This window comes from Anabas testudineus, chromosome 14, assembly GCF_900324465.2.
Source record: "Anabas testudineus chromosome 14, fAnaTes1.2, whole genome shotgun sequence".
Taxonomy (NCBI): domain Eukaryota; kingdom Metazoa; phylum Chordata; class Actinopteri; order Anabantiformes; family Anabantidae; genus Anabas; species Anabas testudineus.
In genome coordinates this window covers 14158311-14182914 of record NC_046623.1, presented here as the reverse complement: position 1 = coordinate 14182914, position 24604 = coordinate 14158311, and the positions used below count along the sequence as shown (strand labels likewise).

The following is a 24604-nucleotide window of genomic DNA, read 5'->3' as shown; positions in this document are numbered from 1 at the left end:
CATAGTTGCTCCTTCAGTGGAGTCTGAGTCTGAACTGAAAGTTAAAAGAGCCATTTAACTTTGAAGTCTATGACAATAATTCACTGAGTCACCCATCTGCCAAAATTCATTTGAATTTAAATATATCCAAATACTTTCACAGCAAATAATGATGTATGCAGTTCATTTAGATGAACTGATCATAGAGCACGTCATTTATTAGATTCATGTTTTTTATTCACTTGACAGCCCTGCTCTTGTATTTTGGTGACCGGGCTTTTTTGTGGACGAGTTTCTGTCTCTGGGTGTTGGTGGGTTTGAAGTCAACAGGTATGAGGTGCTTTCCAAAGATCCCTTTTGGCTTCTTGGACACACCAGTCATGTAAAAGGAAGTCTCTTTTTTGAGTCTCTGCTCTGTCCGTCGTCCTTCTGCCGGATCTGGATGCTGTCTTGTTAAAGGTTCACTTAGGATATGCCCAGGTCTTGAGAGCTGCCTTCAGGTGCCTTTCTTTGTTATGGGGATGTTTTTTTTTTTTTTGCCCTCTTATATAGAGTCATGATGACTTCTAGTGTTTTTTGAAGTGGATGAAAAGAGTCAGACAGTAAGTCCTGGTCTGTGTGCATGTGTTTCCTTATTTCTATATCATGTATGCATAAGATCTACTTTATACAGTCCAGGAAGGTTAGTCTGTTGGCCCTGGTGCCTTTATTGGCATCCAATTTCATCTCCTTGACCATGGCAGCAAGCTGAATGTTGGATGCTGAGATGATGACAAGATACAGTATGTAGCTGTGTTATACAGTATGTTACTAATTTAATGCTGCTTCAAATATAGAATTCACAGTACCATTTGAGTTGTCGCTGTAGTACCTGAATGTTCTGTATGGTTGCTCTTTTAGTAAAGTAAAAAATGGAGAAGTGGCATCTGGGGTGCTCCTAAGTCGAAGTGCAAAATTGGCCCATTCAGCGGAAAAAAAAAGATGAAGTGCCCTCGATGCTGCCCCTCACCAAACGTACATCATTGTCATCTGTAATTGAAAACTCACTGTTTGAGGTGCCCTTAATATTTTCTCATCCATGACCCTGAGACAGTTTCACCCCACCTCTGTCTAAAACTGAATAAGCTTTGTAAAGAGACTTCAAAATCTAAATAAGATGCCAAAAATAAGCAGTGCTATTTGTCTGCTAGCATGTGTGTATGTGTGGATTCAGGCATCAGGATAGTTACATCCGACATGATGCTGTTTAAGTGTTTAGTAATGAGCAGGGACAGGCCAGCTTGTTGTGACAACAAGAGATAAGAGTCTAACTCCACTGTCCATCTGTTCGTATCTTTTTGTGCCTGTTACAACAGGACTCACTGTACAAAATAGCAAGTTCTTTCCAGAGCACAAAAGGGAGGAGGTGATAAGATATAATAACATCATGTCCGCTTTGGATGTCGTCCAGCAAAGATGGCAGTCTGTGATTGTCTCCCTAATTTGTATTAATGAACTTGAGGTGAAAACAAATGTCCATGTTTGGCCAACAATAGTTAATTAGCAGCTTATTCACAAGTTTATACAGTATTGCACTAAATGGTCAGAATGCCGCACAGATGTCAGTGATTTGTTCCAGTTTTAAAAACTTATGCACCACAACATGCAAAACGATGAGCTTGTTTTTGTGGAAACACTCTGAACCCAACAGGAGTGGATGAATATAACTGATAACAGAAACACTGTCATTGATGAAGAATGTGGATTGCTCACAATTGTTTTGTTAGTATCAGCCCTCAGCAGATATCTGGCACGCATAGTATTCATTTTGACTGGTTAAATGTTTGTCATTAACTGACCATAAAACATCTGCTGATGTTCCATTAACAATTAAACTACAAGGAAAATAATAATAATTACTATTATTCTGTCTATTTATGAATGCAGTTGAATAATTGTGCATATTTTGTGTGTGTGTAGTGTTGCAGGAGTATCCAGAGAGTTGCGACTGCATCCAGACAGATGTCGAGTGCGTGGAAGTCAACCTGCAGGATGTTCCTACTCTCTCTCCAAATGTTACCTGGCTGTAAGTGTCCTCTGACTGTAATGACCCTGTGTATAAGTGTGTGCGTTGGCACTTCTATCTTTGTGACGGCCAATTTTGAGTTTGAAAGGGAGAAGTGTGCACAGTCCTCATTTCCTCAAGAAGTTCTTTTAGGTCAGGGCTTGACCTGAGCTTTAAGGTTAGAACAAATAATGTGGTTTCGGGTTCTTCTTTGTATTTTGGAAGATACATTGAGTAGCAGACTCATTTATAGAAAAATAAAACAGTACAACTTAAGATCATCGTGATGATAAAAGTAATTAGTTGTGCTGGCCAAAAATAAAAAAAAACCTTTTCCTCCTACTAGTCATATAAATGGCAGCATTACAACCTAAAGTAGTAAAATTTCACTTCTAATCTCCTGCAGAAGTTTAACTTAGCAGTGTAGTTGAGGACACATGACTTATGAAACTGTTCCGTACAAATACTCATATATTCTCGACTTGGCTCGAAACCATCTCGCTGCGCTCCACACTTTCCGTACACGCCACACTGCAGGTCACATACCAAGACTGACCTAGAGCTCTGACGCTCACCAGACCTGTTAATGTACTACAGGCCCAGTCATGGACAGTCACGGTGACTCTGCAATCTTTTAGCATCTTCTTGCTGTATACCTGTACATACAGTGCATTTAGATGAGTAAAAGTTAATCTAAAGTGCCTTTAATCTACAATTACAGTAAACTCAAGATTTCTGTACATGTGAAGTAAATGTTCATAATTACATCCCATATTATAATCGCTTCAGATGAAACAAGTTATGTAGTTGAAGGTGGCTGTGTGGGGCTTCAAGTCTACTGAACTACATTATACACAGCTACCTAGACACCAGTACACCACTGGCTTTCTTCCTCGGTGGGCTGCCACGTGTTCACTGAAAAGCTGTAAACACTTCACACATTTAGAGACGAGCAGCTGGAAAATCAAGAGTAAAAATAACCTTTGATCTCATTGGTCTCGCTGAACAGAGGGATGACTGTTCTTACAGTAAAATAATAAGAAACTCTTTTGCCTTTTTGGCCTTTTCTGATCCAACCAGCCCTCGTGCTGTTTTACTTTTCCATTTCTTAGTTTCACAGTCTTGTTTGTCAGAATCTTCTTAAAGTGATTATGTGTGTGGGGGTGGTGTACGGTAATTGGTGGGATTTCTGAATCAAGCACAACCTCAGACGAAGACCAGAAACCAGGGGTTACACTCGTTAGTGTCTCTATGGAAACCCTTCCCTCCTCATATGACACTCCTAGACGAGTACCCAGCATCAAACTAGAGCAGTGGTGTGGCTACACCTCTGGTCTAAAATGAAGGGATCACCAATTAAAGTTTTACATACAAGGAATTAACAAGCTGCAACACACTGAAACAGTATGTTAAATAATTCAAACTAACTATTACTCGTTAATTAATAGATTGCAGTCCAACACACTCCTCTCTCTGTGTGTTTCATCGTTTACTCCTGCAGATGCTTCTCCTTCCAGCTCAGTCAGATGCTTTATAATTTGTCCTTGTGTGAGTTGGAGTTCACAGGTCAGCAAGTGAGTCATTTGTTCCCAGAGTTTGTCCTTCAGACAGTGCTTCTCCTTGGACTTGGTGCTGATTTAACAGGGTAGTACCCTGAAGGGAGAACAAGTCTCCTCGTCATAGTACACATTACAGATTACTGTACACAAAAGACTGTAACATGATTAGCCTGCACACTGTAGAGCTTTTATATCCAAGTCTCCAGGCCAGAGGGGGTAATAATAATAATATTAATAATATACTTTATTTATACAGCACTTTTCAGAAACAATGCTGCACAATAAAACATAAAACATGCAGTAAAGGAAAGCTACTTATAAAGATGGTGTGTACCTACATATGCTCCACTAAACCTCTGAGTTAGTTTTAAAAAATATATTGTTTCTCTGAAGGGATTTCTGTGAGCTCAAAACCTAAAGATGTGCACATACAAGCTCAATCTAACAAGCAACTTAATAATCTCTAATGTAGATGCGTATGATGATATTCTGAGGTGAAAGGTGCAATAAAATTTGACGTTTTATTACACAATTGTCTTAAAGTGGTCGTCTAGTAAATGAAACTGTGACCTTGTGGGGAGTAATATGATTAACACTCAAATTAAATTAAATAAAACTCCTTTTAAATTCCACTGAGTGAAGAAAAAAAAAGAATAAGAGTAAAAATATTTAAATAACATAACAGTGAATATTACAGCGTTTTTATATAAACCCTCGTTTAGATTGTTTTAGATTATTAAAGAGAATAACGGTTTATTTTAGTGGGCCAGCTTCAGTCTAGTTAAAACCTTAATTGCTTAATTATATCATTAATTCCTTTTCATTTTTGTCTCATGCTATTTATCAGTCTGGTTTCTGTTTTGCTTTAAAAACAAGTTGTTTATTTTGAATAGTTTTTCTTAATTGTAGGTTAATTAATTTATTTAATTTGGCTGTAAATCAGTTTTACCCTCATCAGTAACTATAACCCTTTATGTTCCTATTCTTCTCATTACTTTACTGAGGTATTTAGTTTTGTATTTTCAGCCTGCAAACAATTCTCATGGTGGTTGTATGAAATTTGGGTTTGCATTTACTGTGGCTTCAGATGCCTGCTTGCATCATGCACAGTATGAATATCAGGACATGCACGCATGTTTTTATCTTCTTCAGGAAATATAGATTTGATCTCTGTCTTCGCCTCATCAACTAGAAACCAACGTTCAGCCTCCGGTAAATTCAGGACTGGGCATCATTCACCACATGCCCCTGAGCCAGTGCCTGGTTTGAATTTGCGAATCGACTGTGAATGTGACTCTAAATCCACAGCGCAGTCTGACATCATGTGGGAATCACCAACGGTTGAAAAGTGAAAACACAAAAGGCCTCTGTTCTTCTGCAGGCGCAAAGCCAGCGTCCAAATGCAGTTTTTATGTAGATCATAGACGCATGCATTACTTGGACTATTTAACCATTTTTGCAGTTTTTACTCTTATTTTTAATTACTTTTATTAGTTTCTTTATATGAACTTGCTTACTGAGTATAATAAGTGATAATATAACTTAATCTTTTTCTACTTCTGTACTAATGAACCCACAGCTCAAAAAGGGCAAAGAGTTATTCTACACAATAAAATCAGTTAAGTTGTTTTGAGGCTCTAATTGCTGAAGTGCCTCTTTAATGATAGAGATTCATTAAATTATGAAGTGATGCTATTTTTGTCGATTCACAACATTTATTTAACACTTTCACACTTTCATATTACACCTCAGATAAACCTCCAGAACTCCTGGCTCAGTCATATGCACATTTTGCACGAAGGCTTATTTTTATATGTGTCGTTCACTTTTCTTCCTTTATTCCTAATTTCATGTCATCTTCTTCTGTCAGTGTAAATAATTAAAATTTCAAAATTTACAGTGTCCTGCTGCCATTTTTTATAGTTGTTTATGATTTGTTCTGTTTTATTCTTTACTGTATGTTTGCCTTGAAGCTGACAGTGAAACACTTTTTTAGTCGGCTTGTGTAGTTGCCTAATTATACAGATTGTGATTTTACAGAATCTGTAATAATAACGGAGTGCAAAGTACCTTTTCTAATCCTTATATTATGTTTGCACCTTTTTACCACAAATACTATTTATAGAAAACCTAAAAAAGTTGCTGCAGTTCGAATCTTTGCTTTCATCATGAAACTACAGTTGGTTTAGTTCTCTGACTTGCTTTAATGTGTTTGTCTCATTCGTTTGTTTGAAGGGTTGTTTGGTTTTTATCTGTGTGACTCGTGATGAAAATGCTTTTTACAGCAGCTTTTAAAAGCGTCATGAGCACTGCCACATTTCTAGATGGCTGATGTGCATAAATTGTAGGGATATAAAGAATATTGTTCCCTTTGTTGTCCTTCGTGGCTATTTGCAGCCGATTTGTGGGCGTCTTTGAAGATATTTCAGAGTTTATAATTAGTGAGTTGCACCACATCGTGCATCAAATCCATTACAGCGTTCATAAGTGTGTGTGTGTGTTTGTGTGAGTGTGTGTGTGTCCGGATTGTAGTAACTTTTTCAAATTCCACAACGCCGCACCTTTTGCCAACTCTGACACATGACAGCTCTGTTATTGTGGAACACTTTAAAAGCCATTTCTGAATAAAACAGCAGTAGTTTTGTGACTGTTTACCGCGCATAATGTTTCAGACCTTTACTCTGCTCTGGTTCTTTCTCTCTCCAGCTGAGTGGATCTGCTTTCCAGGTGCCTATTTATGCGAAATGTTCATTGTTTGCGTGTGTGTGTGTGTGTGTTTTGTTTTTTTTAACATTTGCATTTTATGGCTTCTCATACAGGTCGTTGAGGAGTAACAAGATCCGGGTGTTGTCTGATTTTGTGTTCTCTGAATACTCAGCTCTACAGAGGCTGTAAGTATTATTTTCCCTACATTATTCATGACTTTATACATTCAGTACATGTTTAACTATCGTTACTTAGAATCTGTTTCAGGGGATTTAAATGAAATAACAACAATACAGCTGTAAGGCATTTGAGCTACAAAGTTGTAATAATGATTAATAGAAATGGAGTACTTTAAATGTATTATACTGTAACTTACTGTAACAAGCTAAAAACATTAATTAATATGTGTGACAGACTAGAGCACGTGCTAATTCTGCATCTGTATGGAAGAATTTATTGGGTCGTCAATCATTTAATTTTCTCCTCCTCCTTTTAGCCTTAAATCTACAGCAAATTAACATTAAACTGTTTCTTGGTTGCTCATGTTTTTAATTTACTAATTTGACAGATAGATGTATGCACTAAATATTTAAAGTACTCTCTTATCAACTTACTTTAATTCTGTTGGTTTTGAAATATGCATGAATTATTATCCAAATTATTACCAAATGGAATTACTTTTTTGGGCCTGTTAATCTGTCTCGTAACTCTCTGTAAACACCATTAGAGCACCGAGTTGTTGACAGTGTTAATGTTTTGTCCAAGATATGATTTCATTTTGGCACACTTAACCTTTCTGCCAAGCCAGATTTGACTCTTTTGTAATTTGTGTTTCTCTTGTCTTATGATTTTATTCTGCAGGCTGACTATTTTTATTGGAAAGGTTTTATACAGAGGTGTTTACTCTACTTCAGGTGTATTTTGGAAGATGTTGTTTGAATATTGTTTAATTATAATCTGTTATTGGTACAAGTTTGATTAATACATTTTATTATTATAATGAAATATGTTTTTGATGATGCATGCAGCCCTTAATAAAATAACCCAACAACATGACAAATGGACAGCATTAGTTTAGACAAAAATTATATTATAAGAAAAAGGTGCATAGAAATCTGTTGAAATGTGGAAGAAACAGCTTACATTAGAGTCCCGAACAGTCCTGATACAGGCTGGATTAAACAAGGGCTTGCAGCAGTTCAGCCTGTATCGAGGAACTCTGCACCTCCTGCCAGAGGGTAAAAGCTGGAACTCACTGTGTAGGACGTGAGTGGGGTTGGACACTATTTTTCGCACTTGCTTGGTCAAAGTCGATTCTTACATGAGCAGAAACAGTTTTAAACACCAGTGATTGACTCAACACACTGTTTTTTAATGGCTAAGCTCTCAGTATATTTCCCTGTATTAATCAATACACTCATAATTTGGCAAGAACTTGTGAACTTTGTGGTCCTGTCACAAATCCATTTTGTCTTGGCACTTTGAGAGGAGATTTCAACAAGAAGAGAAATTAGCACAGTGAAATTATTTTTCACACTTACAAGTGAAATATAATAAAGGTGTCATAATTATCAACCCTTATGGGATGCCTGGGTCTGTCAGACTTGTTTTCAATGTTTTCTAAAATATTTTTTTCTCAGCTTGAAACTCATTGGCTTTGATTAAGCACATACTGTACACCCCCCCACACACTGGTAAAAAGAATGTAAAGGCTGCTGACATGATGAGAATGCAGCTAGGACCAGCATGGAAACATCCAGAAAATCATTCTGAACTGCTGTAATGTGGAAAGGAAAAGTGTTTGACGAGAGGGGCGGAGAGAGATGGATCAAACTGATTTACAAGCAGAGTTTGGACTCCTGTTCAGCAGCAGATATTTACAACACTGATGCTCAAGTCAAAGTTTGTCCCTCTCGTGTTTTGTAGAGGGACATAGGTTTATGTCTACGGGGCGTGTAGTCATACTCTTGGTTTAGAAATCCAGGATGCATATGTCAGTGTGTTCTATTCAGATGGTCTTTTAATTTTCTGTCTGTGCAAGTAATGATGAAAATGATTAACTATGATTAACTATCAATTCTTCCAAATAAGCACAATTACAATAGTCTTCCTTGACAAGATGAGATGTGTAACCAAAAAAACTTGTCATACACTGATCCCCAGTAATCTTGATTCTTGAATCTTAAGTTCTAAGACCAGATAGTTAAAGCTTGCTCACTATATTGCTCCAGATGTGTATCTTTACTATTTGTGCTGTGAATTTCAAGTGTCGTATTCAGTGATAGATTGTGATAATCTGTCTGCAGGATCTGTAGTAGCTTCTTCTTTTCACATTCATTTCCACCTGTCTTAAAAGTTTATAGATGGTTACACATTTCTGAACCTTAATAACAGATTAAAGGTCAGGGGGTTATTAGTGTGTCATCATTTGTGTCTGAGCCGCTGATTGTCCCCTGCAGATGACGTGCTGATGTGGAGAATATGCTGATGAGCGTATTAAGTCTAAAAAGGGAAAGAATTGATCATGCACCAGATGATAATACTGTATCAACAAGGAATTAATCACTTTGACATTTTGCGGAAGTCAAGAGCATGTGAATGTGTGGGAAGGATGTGTATACACACACACACACCAGACTAGAGTGGTATAAATCATCCGAAAACAAAAAACAATTTCTCTCTTTTATTGCAGCTTTCTACAAAACAACAGTCTGCAGTTCGTATCCAAACATGCCTTCAGCGGCCTCCACAATTTAAAGAGGTTGTAAGTACCACGCTTACTTCATTAATGCTGCTCATCTCTCCTCAAACGATCTATTTTCTTTATTTCTTTCTTTATTGCTGTACTTTCTATTGCACCGTGATGCTGCACACATGAGAGGGAATGTTTGGGATTTTATTGCTAAAAGCTGATCAGCTAATCGTTTCATGCTTTATAACATAAGGACTGTGGGCGGTGTATGAATCGTTTGGGAGTCGGAGAAACTACATCTAGATCTAGTTTCACCCATCCACTCTTACTCTCCTCTTCCTTCAGGTTTCTCAGTGAGAACTTGATATCCTCCCTCAGTCCTGGTGTGTTCAGGGATCTCCATCTGTTAGAGTGGCTGTGAGTTATACACACATGCACCTATACAAGCATGAGTTTTTTTTGTCTTGTGTACTCTACTGTGGTAGTATATGGATAAAATAGAAGGGCACTGTGTGACTGTTTATAGATAAACAAGCACACATAGTTCTGGTAGTTATGTGATAGTTATGCTTTATTTTGTAGCTGCCTTTTTAACCATACATGGGTGTTCTTGTGGGCATCTGGGGTTTTCTGTTAGATTTAAAATTGTTGTTTAGGCTCCCTCCTGAAAACAAGCTCCCTCAATGTGCTTAATATCAGCAGGATTAGCTGCAGGGTGGAGAGCTGGAAAAGCTGCATTTAGTCATGCCCATAATCATCATAAATTATGGACAGCTGTGTAGTTTGAGTTTTATTTTCTCTGCTAAATCATATTCCAGTCAAGTGTACCATAAAAAATAATTTGTGATCTTCTAGAGAGTTTGAGAGCTTTGAGAAGTTGATTATTTTTCAGTCCTACGCTGTGCCTGTAGTAGTATGAGTAGTATGGTATAGCAGTATACGATCTTCTATGCTTTGTTTAAAAGGATGCAATCAGACGGTCAAGCGACTGTCACTCATCTCTTCAGGAAAAATATAAATCTGTCTGCTGCCAAGCTAGAGTTCAAATATTCAAAGTCAGAACTGGATGATTTTTGTGACGTTCATCCAGTGGCATTCAGTAGTAGACCAGGGGGACGTTCAGTGATACTAGCAATACCGTTAAGTATTGCGTTTTTTGGGGTCCATTATCTTGGAAGGACCTATTTAACTCTGTCGGATTCACTGGAGACATAATAAAAACTTTAATTTAAATGGTTAAGGTACTACTATATCGCATACTCCACTTTGTCTGACGGTTGCAGTGTGCTACACTCTTGTGTCTTTTTATTTCAGGATGTTGGATCATAATCCACTAAGCAGCTTGTCCCAGGACACCTTCATTGGGCTGCAGTCTCTCATGTACCTGTGAGTTGAATTGTTCTGCTTTAATTGTTCTTGCTTAGTGTCGACTAATTTCTAATTAATTCAAATACCAGTTCGTTAATGGTAAATGTTTTGTTTTGTTTTTTTTTTTGTTGTTAATGTTTTTTGTTTTTTTTTGTACTGTCTGAATTCAAGTTGGGAAACCTACTGGAACATTTTCCTCCACATGCTCTGAAGAGGTCGAGCCTTTGTCAAAGCTCCATGTTTAACAAATGGCTCGTTAAAAATTGGCCTAAATTCACACCTCATTTCATGCTCTGTCTCATCTCTGCGTTAGGGTGATGCTCAAGTGTTACAGCTGTTACTGGCCCCTGGCAAGTTTAGTTTTGATTAGTCCATGAGCTCATAAGTCAAGTGAAATGTATTTATAGAGTTTTATTCATTTTAAAACAACAGGTGCTTTACAGAAATGCTTTACAGAGAAATGTACAGTACATTTAAAATTAATAGAACAAAAAACAAACAGCAGCAGACTGAATAGCTTTTATTGTCCACTTGGATGTTTAGTGTCCATCCTTAATGGATTCTGTCTCTGTCTTTAGTCTCGCTCTCAGTCTATAGCTTGGTTCCTCATCATCTTCCAGTATCTGCCTCGCTGACCTGCTCGGATCAGCCCTTGTTATTGGTCTTTGTAATATAACGTTTTGATTTTGTTCTCTCTCTGTTTACATCTCATCACTTGACTCATTCTGTCAGGTCCATGTCAGGTGTCCTTTTCATTTAATGTCTCTCCTCTGGTTTCTCTGTTCATCTGATGAATCAGAGGAGAGTCACTTGTCCCTGAATCTGTCCTCATCTGTCTGAAGTGTTGACCCCAACAAATTATCAAAGTGTATTTGGACACGTGTGAACTATAATTTACGTTACTGTTCACACAGCTATGCCCTAAAGCATCAGCTTGTTTTAAGCCTGACTGTTAATCCATCCTGTTAATAAAAATATATTGTTTTATGTCATTTTATTAGTTTTACTCTCTAGTGTAAAATAATATTGCTGTAATAAATGAGCATTTCCACCAGAGAGATTTGGTACTTTTCTTTCCCAGGATCTAAAGTTCAGGAATCTTCCCTTGGGTAAAAGCTCTTTCAAGGGGATTCATTTCCATTGGCAGGGATCAAAACCCCCGGAAAGATTAAGAAAATTAGTCCGCTGACGTATCAAAAGCATGACAGCAAGTCACTTTTTACATCAAGACAAGAAGCTACTGAAATGTCTTGAGCTCCTTTTTATGGCAAACAAGCAAAAATGTAGGTCCTGTGGTAAAAATGGTGCTTTAGTTATTATTCTAGTATGTTAATAACAATAAGTTAACTATTGTTAGGGTCAATACGACACCAAACAATTAGAATGAGCGGCCAGAACTATCAAAATATAACAACATATTGCGTATTGAGTCAGACAAATCGTCACACAATCATTTCTTAATGGTGACTGAAAGCTGAAGGTAACAATGTGAATGTTCATTGTAATGGGCGAACTAAACTCTTGCATCTAAAACAACTACTTTAAATGAAATTAACCTAATGCTGCATACAATTTGGCCATTACTCAGTAATTGCACTAGCTTGTTACAAGGCGAAGGTTGAATGATGTCAGCTTATTCTTTATATTTTCAGGATCACTGTTTGAACAGTTAATTTCCTGTTGTCTAACAGGTTGTGTTTGGTCATTTATTATGTTGTTTCTCTCTATTTCAGTACACAGGTCTTTTGTTTTCTGCAATCTGCACAAGAGTGCATCACCTGTCACACATTTAACTCGACTGTCCTGTGTAGTTAAATGTCTGTTTTACAAGCATGTTTTTTCTACTCTTGTCAGATCCATGGTGGACACCTCGCTGCAGCAGCTTCCTCAACCGAGCTTCTGTCAACACATGCCTACCTTGGACTGGCTGTGAGTCTGCTCCGACAGTGTACAGGAAATGTGTGTGACTAAGAAGACGCCTGCTCTCTAAAGAATTTGGCAGACAGACAGTTGCGTGTCTTCGTGCTTGTGTGGGCACATTAAAAGATCAACGTAACAGGGGTTTGTGTAGTTGACAATATGAAAATCAGAGTAGTCCTCCTGAGTACACATAAAGTGTCTTTAGATGATGTTGCTCTGTTTGGCCAGCTCGACCAGCAATTTTGGTCAGCGAACGCAGACAGACGAGCACCTGCGAGATGAGTCAAGACACGAATAATCATATAAAAAGACCTTGTGTAGTCAGCATCACTCCACATATTTAAATGCCAATGTCACTCTTAACATCTACCAGACAAATGTTAACATTATTCCTAATTTTATGCTCAGTTGAAATAAACCTAGTAGGAATGGAAAAACATTTTAACAAAAATCGAATGAACTCACACAGCAATTTAATGAATATACATACTGTACAGTAAAGATGCACTGTACCTTATGTACATTTCTGCTTTCAGGGATCTTGAAGGAAACCAGATTCAGACTCTCAACTACTCTATCTTGAAGACCTGCAGCAAGCTTGAAGTTCTGTGAGTAACACACTGTAAAACTTTATGTTTCTTAAAATTATAGACTTATTAGACTATAATACTTATACTACTTACTTATTTGCTTGTGTTCCTGCTGTGTCATCTTTACTCACATAGAGAACTCCACTGTTTAAACACACAGTTGCTAACACACTTATTCAAAAATTAAACGTTTAGTAAAAGTTAATAGATTTGATAAGTTGGGCATTAACGCTAAAAAGCTTGCGCTCGCTCAGTCTCTGGGGCTTTAAGACTCCATGGTGCATAAACATAATCCTGTTTTCCTGTCCCTGTTCTCTTAAATGTTTAAAACCAAGACAAATAGAATTAGTTGTGTTTTTTATTGTTGTCAGCTGAATCAAATATGTTCAGGTCAAACTCTGAATTCTTAAGAGATTGGAAAACTAAATCCAGAAATGTCACTCCTCACATGTCTTCCAGTTTAGTTCCCCTTTTTCTTGCACACACACATGCATGAGACGCGTTAGTCTGTTTTTATTCATTTCATTAATGAACGTAAGCAACGACAAATGCTCGGCAGCGCACCCTGTTCCTTCTGATAGAACAAGTTGCACAAACGAGGACACAGATAGCAGTTTCTTCTCCAGCTGTGTTGATGACAGAAGAGACTTTGGCATCAATTAATTAATGTCCAATTTTACCCAAACTGCATTTTTCTAAACATCTAAACAAGGGTAAAAAGAGAGGTAGACTGTGACTAACATTACCTTTAATTTAGCATTAATTAGCAGTACCTTTCACTGTGTTTGATGAATACAACATGCTAAAATGTTGTTGTATACAAAAGCAGATAGAATGCAGATGCTGGTCGCCAATCTATCACAGGGCCGACACATCGAGACAGACAAACACCTATGGGCCATTTAGACTGATCAATTAAACTAGCATGCATGTCTATAGCTTTATGAGCAACAATGCATTGATACACCTGGTCTTCAGGGCTAAGATGATGAGATGAGACATCCAAACATCAAGTGTCCTTTGAGCACAGAAGCCGAGCCACAGGGAGTTAAGCTGAGATGTCCTAGACAGGATTACAGTCACTTTTTAAAGGCAGAAAGATAAGGTTGGTCTGCTGGCTTCAGACTCGAGTCCACAGTAAGAGGAATTACAGTAATCCAAGCTTGTTTGAAATAAACTCATGTGAGACAAGTTCCTCAAAGGACAAAGGAGCTTGATTCTAACACTATACCTCATTAGCAGCAGCCCTGCCATAGTGAGGAGAAATCTCAAACTACACCTAAACTGTTAATGGAAATCAGGCTGGAGTTGAAACCACTGCTGAGTACAAGGAGCAAATACTGCAGGAGAATTTCTATTCAGCTGAAGGACATTTTTCGACATGCAGCACTTAATGTCAGACAGATACAACAAAGTAGAGGACACACTCTCAGCCACTCTCGCCAGCTTTCAGCCGTGCTTCCCAACACAAATACACTTTGATTTCCAAGCTGTGTGACAGCATTAATAACACATTAGTGTCTTTGTGTGGAATGCTTTCTATGAAAACAGCAACACCTGCACACTAATTTAGTGTTCGCATTTGAAGATCACATAAGGATCTCAATCTTCCTGTAGTTTTCATGCTATCCAGTGGTGCTGCTGATTTTATCAAGCAGTGTCCTCAAAGTCGGTGTAGCTTGACAGTGACTTCTATTATAAGTCACAGTCGTCCTCAATAGGGTAAATGAGCCAGTTATTATATTCTGAAACATTTATAACCCTCTGTAAGATTTTGTTGGCTGTAAATTAAATGTACCGTCTCTCTGCGGGGTAAATTCTCTGATTTTGTATTCTGCTTACCCCTTGACTGGATGATGAGTCACACACACACACACACACACACACACACACACATGCTGGCCTGTAGGTGTGTGTTGTTCTCATGCTGTGCCTCACTGGTTATGACGTATGTTTTTCATTTTTAAAACTAAACAAATGTGGCCTTCTTCTTCTTCACAATCCTGATTATTTGTGACATTTATGAACATTGTGTTCAGATCACGACTGAAAAGACCTTTCCTTGCGTGTGTCATGTTGGCAAATTAATGTTGTCAATCCAGCCGACAAACCATGATGATCAAAAAGATTATGACAGTTTAGCAATTGCGTACATGAGACAATGTTAAGATGTCCTCGAGCAAAGTATGTACCGTGTAGCTGCCATTTGTTCTTGCGATACTCTGTAGTTCTGGTCTGGTATGTATGAGGTATTTGAGAGTGAAAAAGTTAAAAACTTTTCATACACTGTGCAGAAAGTGCTTTTTCAGGCAGGAATTGGTAGCCATATGTTTACGTGCTGCAACAAATAAGTCTGCATCCAGTCCCACCAGGGATCCACCTCAGGAAACTGAAATGTGTTGCACCACTTTTCATGGTTTCTAACAGCTGCTCTGTCCTGTTCAGATTGTTAATGGACAACAGGATAAGAAGAGTCCCTGAAAACACCTTCCAGTCTCTGTGGAAACTGGCTGAACTGTGAGTAGCAAACAAAGTTTTGTTTTGTTTTTTATCTTCCTCATTCTGTTCACAAAATCAGTTTGCTAAGATGCCGTCTAATCAGTTACTGACAGAAATGTCTATATATATAGATGCTCTGCTGGAGGCAGAGTTTCTTATTGCTCACTGGATGGATGTTCTTTGTTCTAACTCAAACTAACAGCAGATGTTTTTTTATTTTAAATCTGTAACCATGAAAAACATGATACAGTAAATGTTGTTTTCAACTATTAATGTTAAACAACTATACCGTTTTATCATCAGTGGTTAGGATGAATTAAATTCTAATGAAAGTCTCTCAGTATTACAACAATATGATGGGCTCATTATGGCTGGATTAGTGGATTATGTAAATTATATTTCATTATTTTATTTATAAGTTCTCTAGTCTGTAGCTGAAGTTTGATTATGTTAATAATTAGAGGGATCTTTGCTTTATCAATTAGAAATAAAAACGTCTGCTAAATGACTAAATGTTGAAAATAAAAACTCACTCCAAAATGAATGTACAGTAAGAATCTTAAGGTACAGCAAGCAACATGTATTAAATGGTTTACATTGAAATGATGCTGTATAATAAAACTAATTTGAACTGAACACAAAATGATAATGTGATAATAAAAAAGTCTATTAAACTTGAGTTTAAATGCTGTATTAAATTGAAGCTAATAGCTGAGGTTTATTTTACCATTATTTATTATGTATAAATCCCTGAAAAGCTTATTTTGCTTAATTAAATGCAGACATTAAATATCTGTTTTCAAATCTGTAAGGAGCTCATAATCAGAAAATAAGATTTAAAAACTTTTGAAAAGTAGCAAGAGCACATTGATGGTTGAGCAGTGCAGAAGTTTAATGAGAGTAACAAAAACAAAAATCTATCCAAAAGTACAATTAAAATAAATAAATGCACAAGAATGCAACAATTTAGTATACAGTATATCCCCTAAGCACTGTTCACTGTGTATAGTAGAGTGGACGTTCTGGAGTAAATTTTCTCCTCGTAGAAATTAACTTCCAACAGTAAAACTGACTTTCTGTGCACATAAAGACTACAAATAATGTAGAGAAAACACAAAAGTAAATCAACAGAGAAATACAGTAAATATACATATATATATGTGGACAGTATAATAATATATAATGAATAACTAAACTCTAAATGAGTGACTGAATCTGTTTTCATACTGTCTTTGCTCTGCTCTTCTCTCTCATCCTCTAAAGGAATCTGTCCAGCAACAGGATCAGAGAGTTACCAAAAAACACCTTTAAAAGCCTCTCCAAGTCCCTCCTTAAACTGTGAGTACCTGATATCTGAGAGGAGGAGAGGGGTGTTTCATTATGTGAGCTCTATGGCAGGAGGGGATTACGGTGAAATTGAGTGTAAAACACTTTAGAGAACATGGCTTTCTCTTACTGTTAATGCCTCCTGCTGTGAAGAAAGACAGAACATTACCCATGGACCCTGCTGACAGAGATGTGATTGCAGTGCTGTTAAAGCAGAACCCAAAACCTGGTTCACCAAAGAATTTGTGATGCGCACTAAGAACTGGAGCTCAGTGTCATGTAACACTGAGATGGATAAATGAGTAGAAAGAAGAGTCCTATTTTATGTATTTATTTTCATAGTAAAACATTGTTCTCCACAAATGTGGGTGTTTGATCACGACAATCACAAAACAACCTGTGCCTGTGGCTCACAACCAAATGCATAAAGAGGAAGAGACTTTTCCTGATGCCACATTTACTTTATACACTTAGGGTCACTGTTTCACTGATGAAACTCTAAGATCACTTTCTGTATCGTTACTTTTTAGTAATAATAACACACAGCTCCACGAGTGTGACCACCGGGCACAGTCCTGCCTCATGAATAATGCTATTATATAAGTTAACGAGCCCCAAACAGTTTCATTAGATGGGTGTGAAGCATTGGAAAACAAATTACTTTCAGTGATTTATAGAGATAAAAGTGTCATAAAAGTAGGCAAACTTCCCTGCTTTAAATTAAGTCTGAAATCAGTTCACACAGTTTTTTTAAATGCACTCATTATATCATTTTTCATTCATGTCATTATATGTTTGTGTGTGGTCTCTTTAGTCCTTTCACTCAGCCAAAGAGCAACCAGTGGACTCAATTAGCTGTTTCTACTTCAGTGGTTCTCAAAGATAAAAAACTGCATTGCTGTCTGTTCACAGGAGGGAAGTACAGCGTTAATCAACTTGTTGTCCCTATCGCTTTCTCTCTCCTGTCATCCATTATACAGCTTTGCCAAAACTTCTCAACCAGTTTAAGTTTTACACAGCATGACAGTGTTTCAATACCCCCACAGAGAAGACATGCAGCACAATTGACATCAGAATATCATGTTCCAGCAGAGATAATGATGATCCTTCCCTCCACACATTCACACACACAAACACATAAACACAAACTGGGAAACAGAAATGCAGAGAAAGAGATGGGGCTGTTGCTTAACCACTGATATTGTACTGAGTGGGTTTTGAGTCTTTATGAGTAATATTTTCCAGGTCTGAGACTGAAGGGAAAGAATGAAAAGAGAATTACCAGGACCAGCGTGCACCTGCATTTTATATATATACAAATATTTGATGTGTGATACATGATGATGTCAGAATAAATCAACATCTGTTTAGTGTGCAGACAATGTGCAGCACTTTAGAAGTTTGTGGTCTGAATGACCCTGAAGTCACATTCAAAACAATATCCACCACATATTTATTTCATCTTTTAAAGAAATGTTTACTCGAGCCTTATTTGTGAAAAGTCGTGTCCGTGTTTGTCCTTCATCTGGGCAAAAACGGAGTACTGCTACTGTAGAGTGGAGCCAAGCACTGAGATGAACCCCGGATAGCAGCCTTGGGGTTATCTATTGCAATACAAGCACTACATAACAATGAAGTGCAGACAAATGCTGTCACAGAGTGCTAGTCTCACTGTAAAAAAAAAAAAAAGCAGACATATAGTACGTGAACTGATTTGGAAAAATATTTTAAAATATAACTGAGGGGGTATAATGTAAAGCAGAAAACACACACTGCTTTATAACGTCTACTCACAAATGTGCTGTGCTGTGCAGGAGAGTTTGAACTGCAAATAAGTGTTGGATTGAAATCTGAAAGTCACGTTGGCTTGTTTTCTAGTTTAATAAAAAACAAAGACAATCCTGGGTTTTACTGTCACACGTTACATTTAATCCTGATAAGCTTCACTGAGTTTGTCACGGTCTGTTTCTTGTTGCAGAAATATCTCCTACAATCCCCATCTCCGCATCCACCCCAGCCATTTCAACCACCTCACACATCTTCAGTCTCTGTGAGTACACACACACACACACAACATATATAAATAGACAAATAAACACCCTGCTGCTTGTGTGTTGATAAAATATCTTTTGCTTTCTATAGGGCGCTGGAAGGGATCGAGATTCCAGATATTCAGACAAAGATGTTCCTGCCTATGATGAATCTCTCCCACATGTACGTATGATCCCACATGAGTTATACAATCCTCACATGTGTCTGTCTTCACTGAATAACCAAACCTTGTGTGTTTTATCTTGTTGTCTTCTTGTCTTTTTCTCTTGTTTCTTGATTCTTTTTTTATGGCAGATACTTTAAGAAGTTCCAGTACTGCTCATATGCACCTCATGTCAGGTCCTGTAAGCCCAACACAGATGGCATCTCATCTTTTGAGGACCTGCTGGCTAACATAGTACTGCGGGTGTCTGTCTGGGTTATGGCCTTCATTACCTGCTTTGGTAACCTCTTAGTCATCGGTATGAGGTCACTAATACGAGCTGAGAACAATCTGCATGCGGCCTGCATCAAAGTCCTCTGCTGTGAGTAGTCATGCACTGCTATGCACCTTAGAGTCACACAATAAAAGACAAACTATTTACCAGTGCACAGTTACTTAAACAGATGTAGCCTCTGACTCTGCAAGGTAGAGGTACTCGCCCCTAGCAAAGTAAACAAAAAGTATATAAAAAACTGAGAAATAGCAATGACTGCATCTATCCATCAGGTTTACCACTTATCCTGTGCTGGACCCAACTCCAACTGTCACTGTGCATTGATAGGTGGGTGCAGAGAAAGACTCTGAGAATCTGTCTCAGTGCTATGAGGAGGGTATTTACTAGGAAACTAGTAAAGTAGGTCAATAAAAATGGGTCTTCAGTCAGCTAAGCTGGTTCCAGACATATAAACCACAGTTCACGTCTCTATTATTCATAGTCATAATGACTTTTCAGTTTGGTTATCAGGTGGGAAGGCGAATATTTATGTTACAATAGACACAAATAAAATGAAGGTTGTTTTGGAGTCAGGAACAGGTCAACACCAGTTTCCAAAAGCTAACAAAACAGCAGGTTTTTGGCTTTGACTGTGATCACATTATTGCTTTTTTATTCTTTAGCAGCGGTGCTATAGTTAATATCTCCTTGAGCTTGCTCTTCAGACTTCCTGCGGTTCAATTTCCCCATATTTTCACAGTCACAGGGATTCCTCTTAATTTTATAGACGGTTTTATAAAGTTAAATAAATTGCAGGGGGGAATATGTGGATTAAAAAAAGAAACACAGCATGGAACAAGAGACTAGTGGCTTTAGCAACCCATACAACCTCCTGTGCTCTCTTTGCCTCCCAGTCCTGGAAAATTGTTGTCTATAATTCTGACGACGAAGAAAAATAAAAAGATTCAAAAAACCTTTTTTAATCTCAGAGGGAAATGGTTTTGCCTTGCCGTGACCATAAAAGATCCATAAATACAAAATAACCTTAATATAGGAGACTCAGTATACATACTCAGTATATAATATATGACATAAATAAAAAAATAATCTTTTGTTTGCTGCATAAATGAAAGGAAAGTGCTTCAAATGACAGAATATTTCCAACAGTGGTGGAAATAGATTCAAGGAGGCTATATATAAAAAAATCCATATACGCCTTTTGACTTCTCTCCATCTTTATACACCATTTGTTTCCTCTCCTCTATGTCTCCGTTTCATGTTCCCAGTCACTTCTCTTTTCTTCTTCTCCTTTGCCAGGTGTACTTATGTAAATCCTGTCACTGTGACTCTCTCCCCCTCTGTGCCACTCACTCCTTTTCCTCCTTTTGTTCGCGCACCAGGCCTCTGTCTCCTCGCTCTGATTTCTCACCTATATTCAGGATATGTCTTTTCAAAATGTTACCTTACTATTTTTACCTGTAATTTTTGATCCACATTTTGCAGTATAACAAAACATAGGTCATGATGACTTCCTTGAGTCTTAAATTAACCACTTGACTCACCTACTGTATCTCTCCCACATACACATGTGATTACAGTTGCCAAAAATGTTCTGTTGTGTTTATTTTGATGAGAAATGTTGGCTGCAGGAAGAGCCAATAGCTGACAGGTGGCTCTCTCTTATCATTCAGGTGCAGACTGCCTCATGGGTGTGTATCTGTTCTTTGTTGGAGTGTTTGATGTAAAATTTCGCGGGCAGTACAATCGCAATGCCCTGATATGGATGGAGAGTGTGGAGTGTCGCACCATTGGATTCCTGGCCATGCTCTCCTCAGAGGTGACTTAGATTAACACCTAATTCACATCCGCACATACACGAACACGCCTGCAAGGACACACGCTGATCTGCTTTCTAAAACATGAATATCCAAGAAATGTTTCCGTTTTATAAGCTCTCAGTTGTACCTGCTAAATTCTGCTGATCCTGTTGTCTCACTGATCCTGTGTGGAACTTATTGTGATCACTTTTACGCAAGCTTAACATGAAACAAGGAACTTTTGTGGCACTTTAAACACGGCTGGTAGCACTAAATGTAAATGTGTTCACTTTACATTAGTGCTAATTAAACATTGAGTTTAAAAGCTAAAGTTAGAGATGAAAAACATGAATGTATGTGAAGAATAATGTTAATTTATGTAGTGTTTTATGACTGAGATGCACCTGAAAGTTTTATCCCAATTGGCAAAAGGCAATTGGCCTCTGAAGTTTTTGAAGTTCTTGAAGACGTTTCACCTCTTATCCGAAAGGCTTCATCAGTTCTTACTTACTAGCTCGGTGTGGCAGGCATAAAAAGGAAGGAAAACCACTTCACTAATGCATGGCACAGCACAGGAGAGTCAGCTCTTCAGAACAACACTCAGCCATCCGTCTGGGTCTGAAAGACAATTAAGGGTCACTCCTTTGAAGATAACATTGGCCTCATTCTGGATGGAGAAGACAAAAGGTGTGAAAGAGGTGAAGAAGGTCATCTGATGACCCACTATTAACAGAGGCCACTCCTAATGCAGCGCCTTCATCACCCCCAAAGCAGATTCACAGTCGTTCACACTTATGTGACTCTAGTTACACAAATGAATCCTGGGTAAAACAATTATCAAAAGCCGTAGAGATCATTATTCTTCTCCTTTCCCCTGCTGTTCAGTGTGAAACACACAACCAATAAAACTACAGAAGATTAAAACAAGTGTAAAACGCCAAACGACAGGGAATAAGAGCTTTTTGGCTTTCGATAAACAACAGCCCACAGGTGACCATCAAAGTGTCCATGACTCCACAGGGCTTATATATGACTGCCACTGTAAGCCTCTCAGTGGTACAGAAATCCTAACAGCACCTTTATTATCCCACTGAAAGGTTCCTGGACTCTGTCTGGCTACTGGGGTTCATTATTGCTGCTGTATCCCTGATGAACAGGGGTGTGATTGGAAACTGGCTATGGCCACGATGGGGTCTGTTTTCCCTGTCATTCTGACAGGCAAGAAAAACCTACTGCCAAACACGTTTTTCTGGGTAAATTAAAAACAAAATAGTTTTCTCCCCCAAAACTTGTAGTAAATTCATTTAATTCATTAAAAGTTGGCAGCTTGCATTTGTTCTTAGAACTTGATGTAGCCTCAGGTGAACAAATATGCACGGTATATAGTATATATACTGTAAATAAGGATTAAATACTATGCTTTAAATTAGGATTAATTGAATTAGAATATTAAAATTGTCCAAGCCTGTTAGTATGCAATTTGCCCATTATGGGACAAATAAAGGTTTTCTTATCTTATCTTAGAACTAATGAAGCCTTTCAGATGAGAACTGAGACGTCTGCACAATGTTTATGTGCAAAGAAGAAAATAGATTTAAAAGTTTACATTGAGTGTTTTTCTCCCCCAGGTCTCTGTTCTTCTCCTGACTTACCTGACTCTGGAAAAGTTCCTCGTCATTGTTTTCCCGTTCAGTAATCTACGCCCAGGAAAACTTCAGACCGGGGTGAGCAATGGGATTTGTCTGCTAAACAACTTGTTTTCACATTAATTTACTGGATCCTTTTGGTTGTTTTTGCTATTTAACATATAATAGTCAGTTTCGATGTGTAGAAGTAATGAAATAATGTAGAACATATCCTAATTACAGCAAGGTGGAGCCTGAAACAATGATTAAATATGTGAAAATGTAGGATTTCAGCTGTGCAACAGCAGTTTTATTTTTAGAAAACTACAAAAATCTATATAAATGACACAGCAGTTAGTTGACTCACGGACTCACCTACTTAGAAATTCTTCATCGAGATTAAGATTAAATAATTAATAAGGAATCTCATCACAACAGCTGTTAATATTTGACACCTTGAAGAAGGAAACAAAAGTCTCTCAGTTCAGTTTAGTTCAGCTGGTATTGTGTAGGTATGTAGGTACATTAAAACAATATAAAAAACAAAGAGCTGCCTATGATAGAAAAACAAGACATTTTGAGTATGAAAAAAATAAATAACAATCAAAGGCAATGGAAAAACACTGTGCATAGCCAATGCAGCAATGTCTACCATCTTGTGGGGGTCGTGTCATAGCTGAAGGTTGGATACCTGCTTCTGAAACAGGCTTAATGCTTCCAAACTAATTGAGAGGAGAGTGATCACGCATCAGATGAATGATGTAAAACACAGTGGACGGTTTTAAACTTTAATCCGCATGAACATGAATTAATCTGCCGAGGAGGAGATTGAAGGGAGAAGCAACAAACCAAAGCAAATTCAGTAAAAGCCTGGAGAAGAAGATCACAAGAGGAGGGATTTGCACTCTAGTATAAAGCAAGATGATCCAACATAAAAAGTGTATATACTATGTTGTTAAATGTCAACTGTAAAACCTGCATCCATATGACTGATAGAGGATCTGTGCCCTCTGTGAGAAAGCTCTGCCACCTACTGTTTGCTTTCTGTGACGACTTGTCAGTCAACAGGAGGCCACAAAGCTAAACTAAATATTTGGAGTAAGTTCCAATTATTTCTGTGTCAATTAAAATGTAGAAACTCAACGAGGCGCCTGCTTCTTTAAATGTTTGTCATGTTTTATTGTGGCACTGAAATCTAAGAGCATATTTGTTTTCCTGCTGAAAGGTGGTGTTAGCCTCTATCTGGCTGCTGGGGTTCATTATTGCTGTTGTCCCCCTGATGAACGAGGATGTGTTTGGGAACTACTATGGACGTAACGGGGTCTGCTTTCCCCTGCACTCTGACAGGCAAGAAAAACCTACTGCCAAAGGATATTCCACTGGGATTTTTCTGGGTAAATTGAAGACAAAATTGTTTTTCCCCCCAAAACTGTATCCTACAGTACAGCGAATATAGATTTTAGCAGTAAGCTAATAAATTGGCAGCTTTTGTTTGTTATTTAGCGTTAAACATACTCTGGGGTGCACAATTATATACACTTCGGAATATAAAGCTTAAATACTGAGATTTAAATTAAGTAAATCGTGCAGTTGTTTATTACGGAGACATGGAAAATAAAACTAATAAAAAGAGTCTGCATAATAGTAAATACGATGCAGTAAACTAGCACTGTTACACAGTGTGACTGTAGCAGAACAGGAAACATCATGGCACCTTTTCCTGGGTTATTACACGGCAAACACCATGCCTCCAGCAACAATGCATGATTCATTGTTCTCACCGAGGACTCTTGAAAGGTTAGTGATGAATGAATTACAGAGGTATTTTGTCTAAAATGGCACCAGCATGAAAGAACACATATGTAATTATATAGACAACAAAATAACCCAAAATGTTCTTCAAAGAAACCATCTTTTGCACACTCTTGGTATTCTCTCAGTCACGTCACTATAAAATGATTCATGGGAAAGCAGTTACCAAAGCCACCGCCTGTTTAAATATTGTCAAACA

The 24604-nt window shown here is 37.8% G+C and overlaps 1 protein-coding gene across 1 annotated transcript in view; it reads left to right on the top strand.

The window, feature by feature from the left end:
* rxfp2a (relaxin family peptide receptor 2a) overlaps positions 1-24604 on the top strand; it is a 39680-nt gene that overhangs the window by 11605 nt on the left and 3471 nt on the right. The window contains exons 4-18 of the mRNA XM_026372331.2: positions 1939-2044; positions 6402-6473; positions 8981-9052; positions 9326-9397; positions 10295-10366; positions 12203-12277; positions 12805-12876; positions 15304-15375; positions 16621-16695; positions 18662-18733; positions 18826-18897; positions 19030-19259; positions 20843-20988; positions 22597-22692; positions 23819-23987. Of these exons, the coding sequence (XP_026228116.1) occupies positions 1939-2044; positions 6402-6473; positions 8981-9052; positions 9326-9397; positions 10295-10366; positions 12203-12277; positions 12805-12876; positions 15304-15375; positions 16621-16695; positions 18662-18733; positions 18826-18897; positions 19030-19259; positions 20843-20988; positions 22597-22692; positions 23819-23987 (1473 nt within the window). The remainder of the gene's footprint in view (positions 1-1938; positions 2045-6401; positions 6474-8980; positions 9053-9325; positions 9398-10294; positions 10367-12202; positions 12278-12804; positions 12877-15303; positions 15376-16620; positions 16696-18661; positions 18734-18825; positions 18898-19029; positions 19260-20842; positions 20989-22596; positions 22693-23818; positions 23988-24604) is intronic.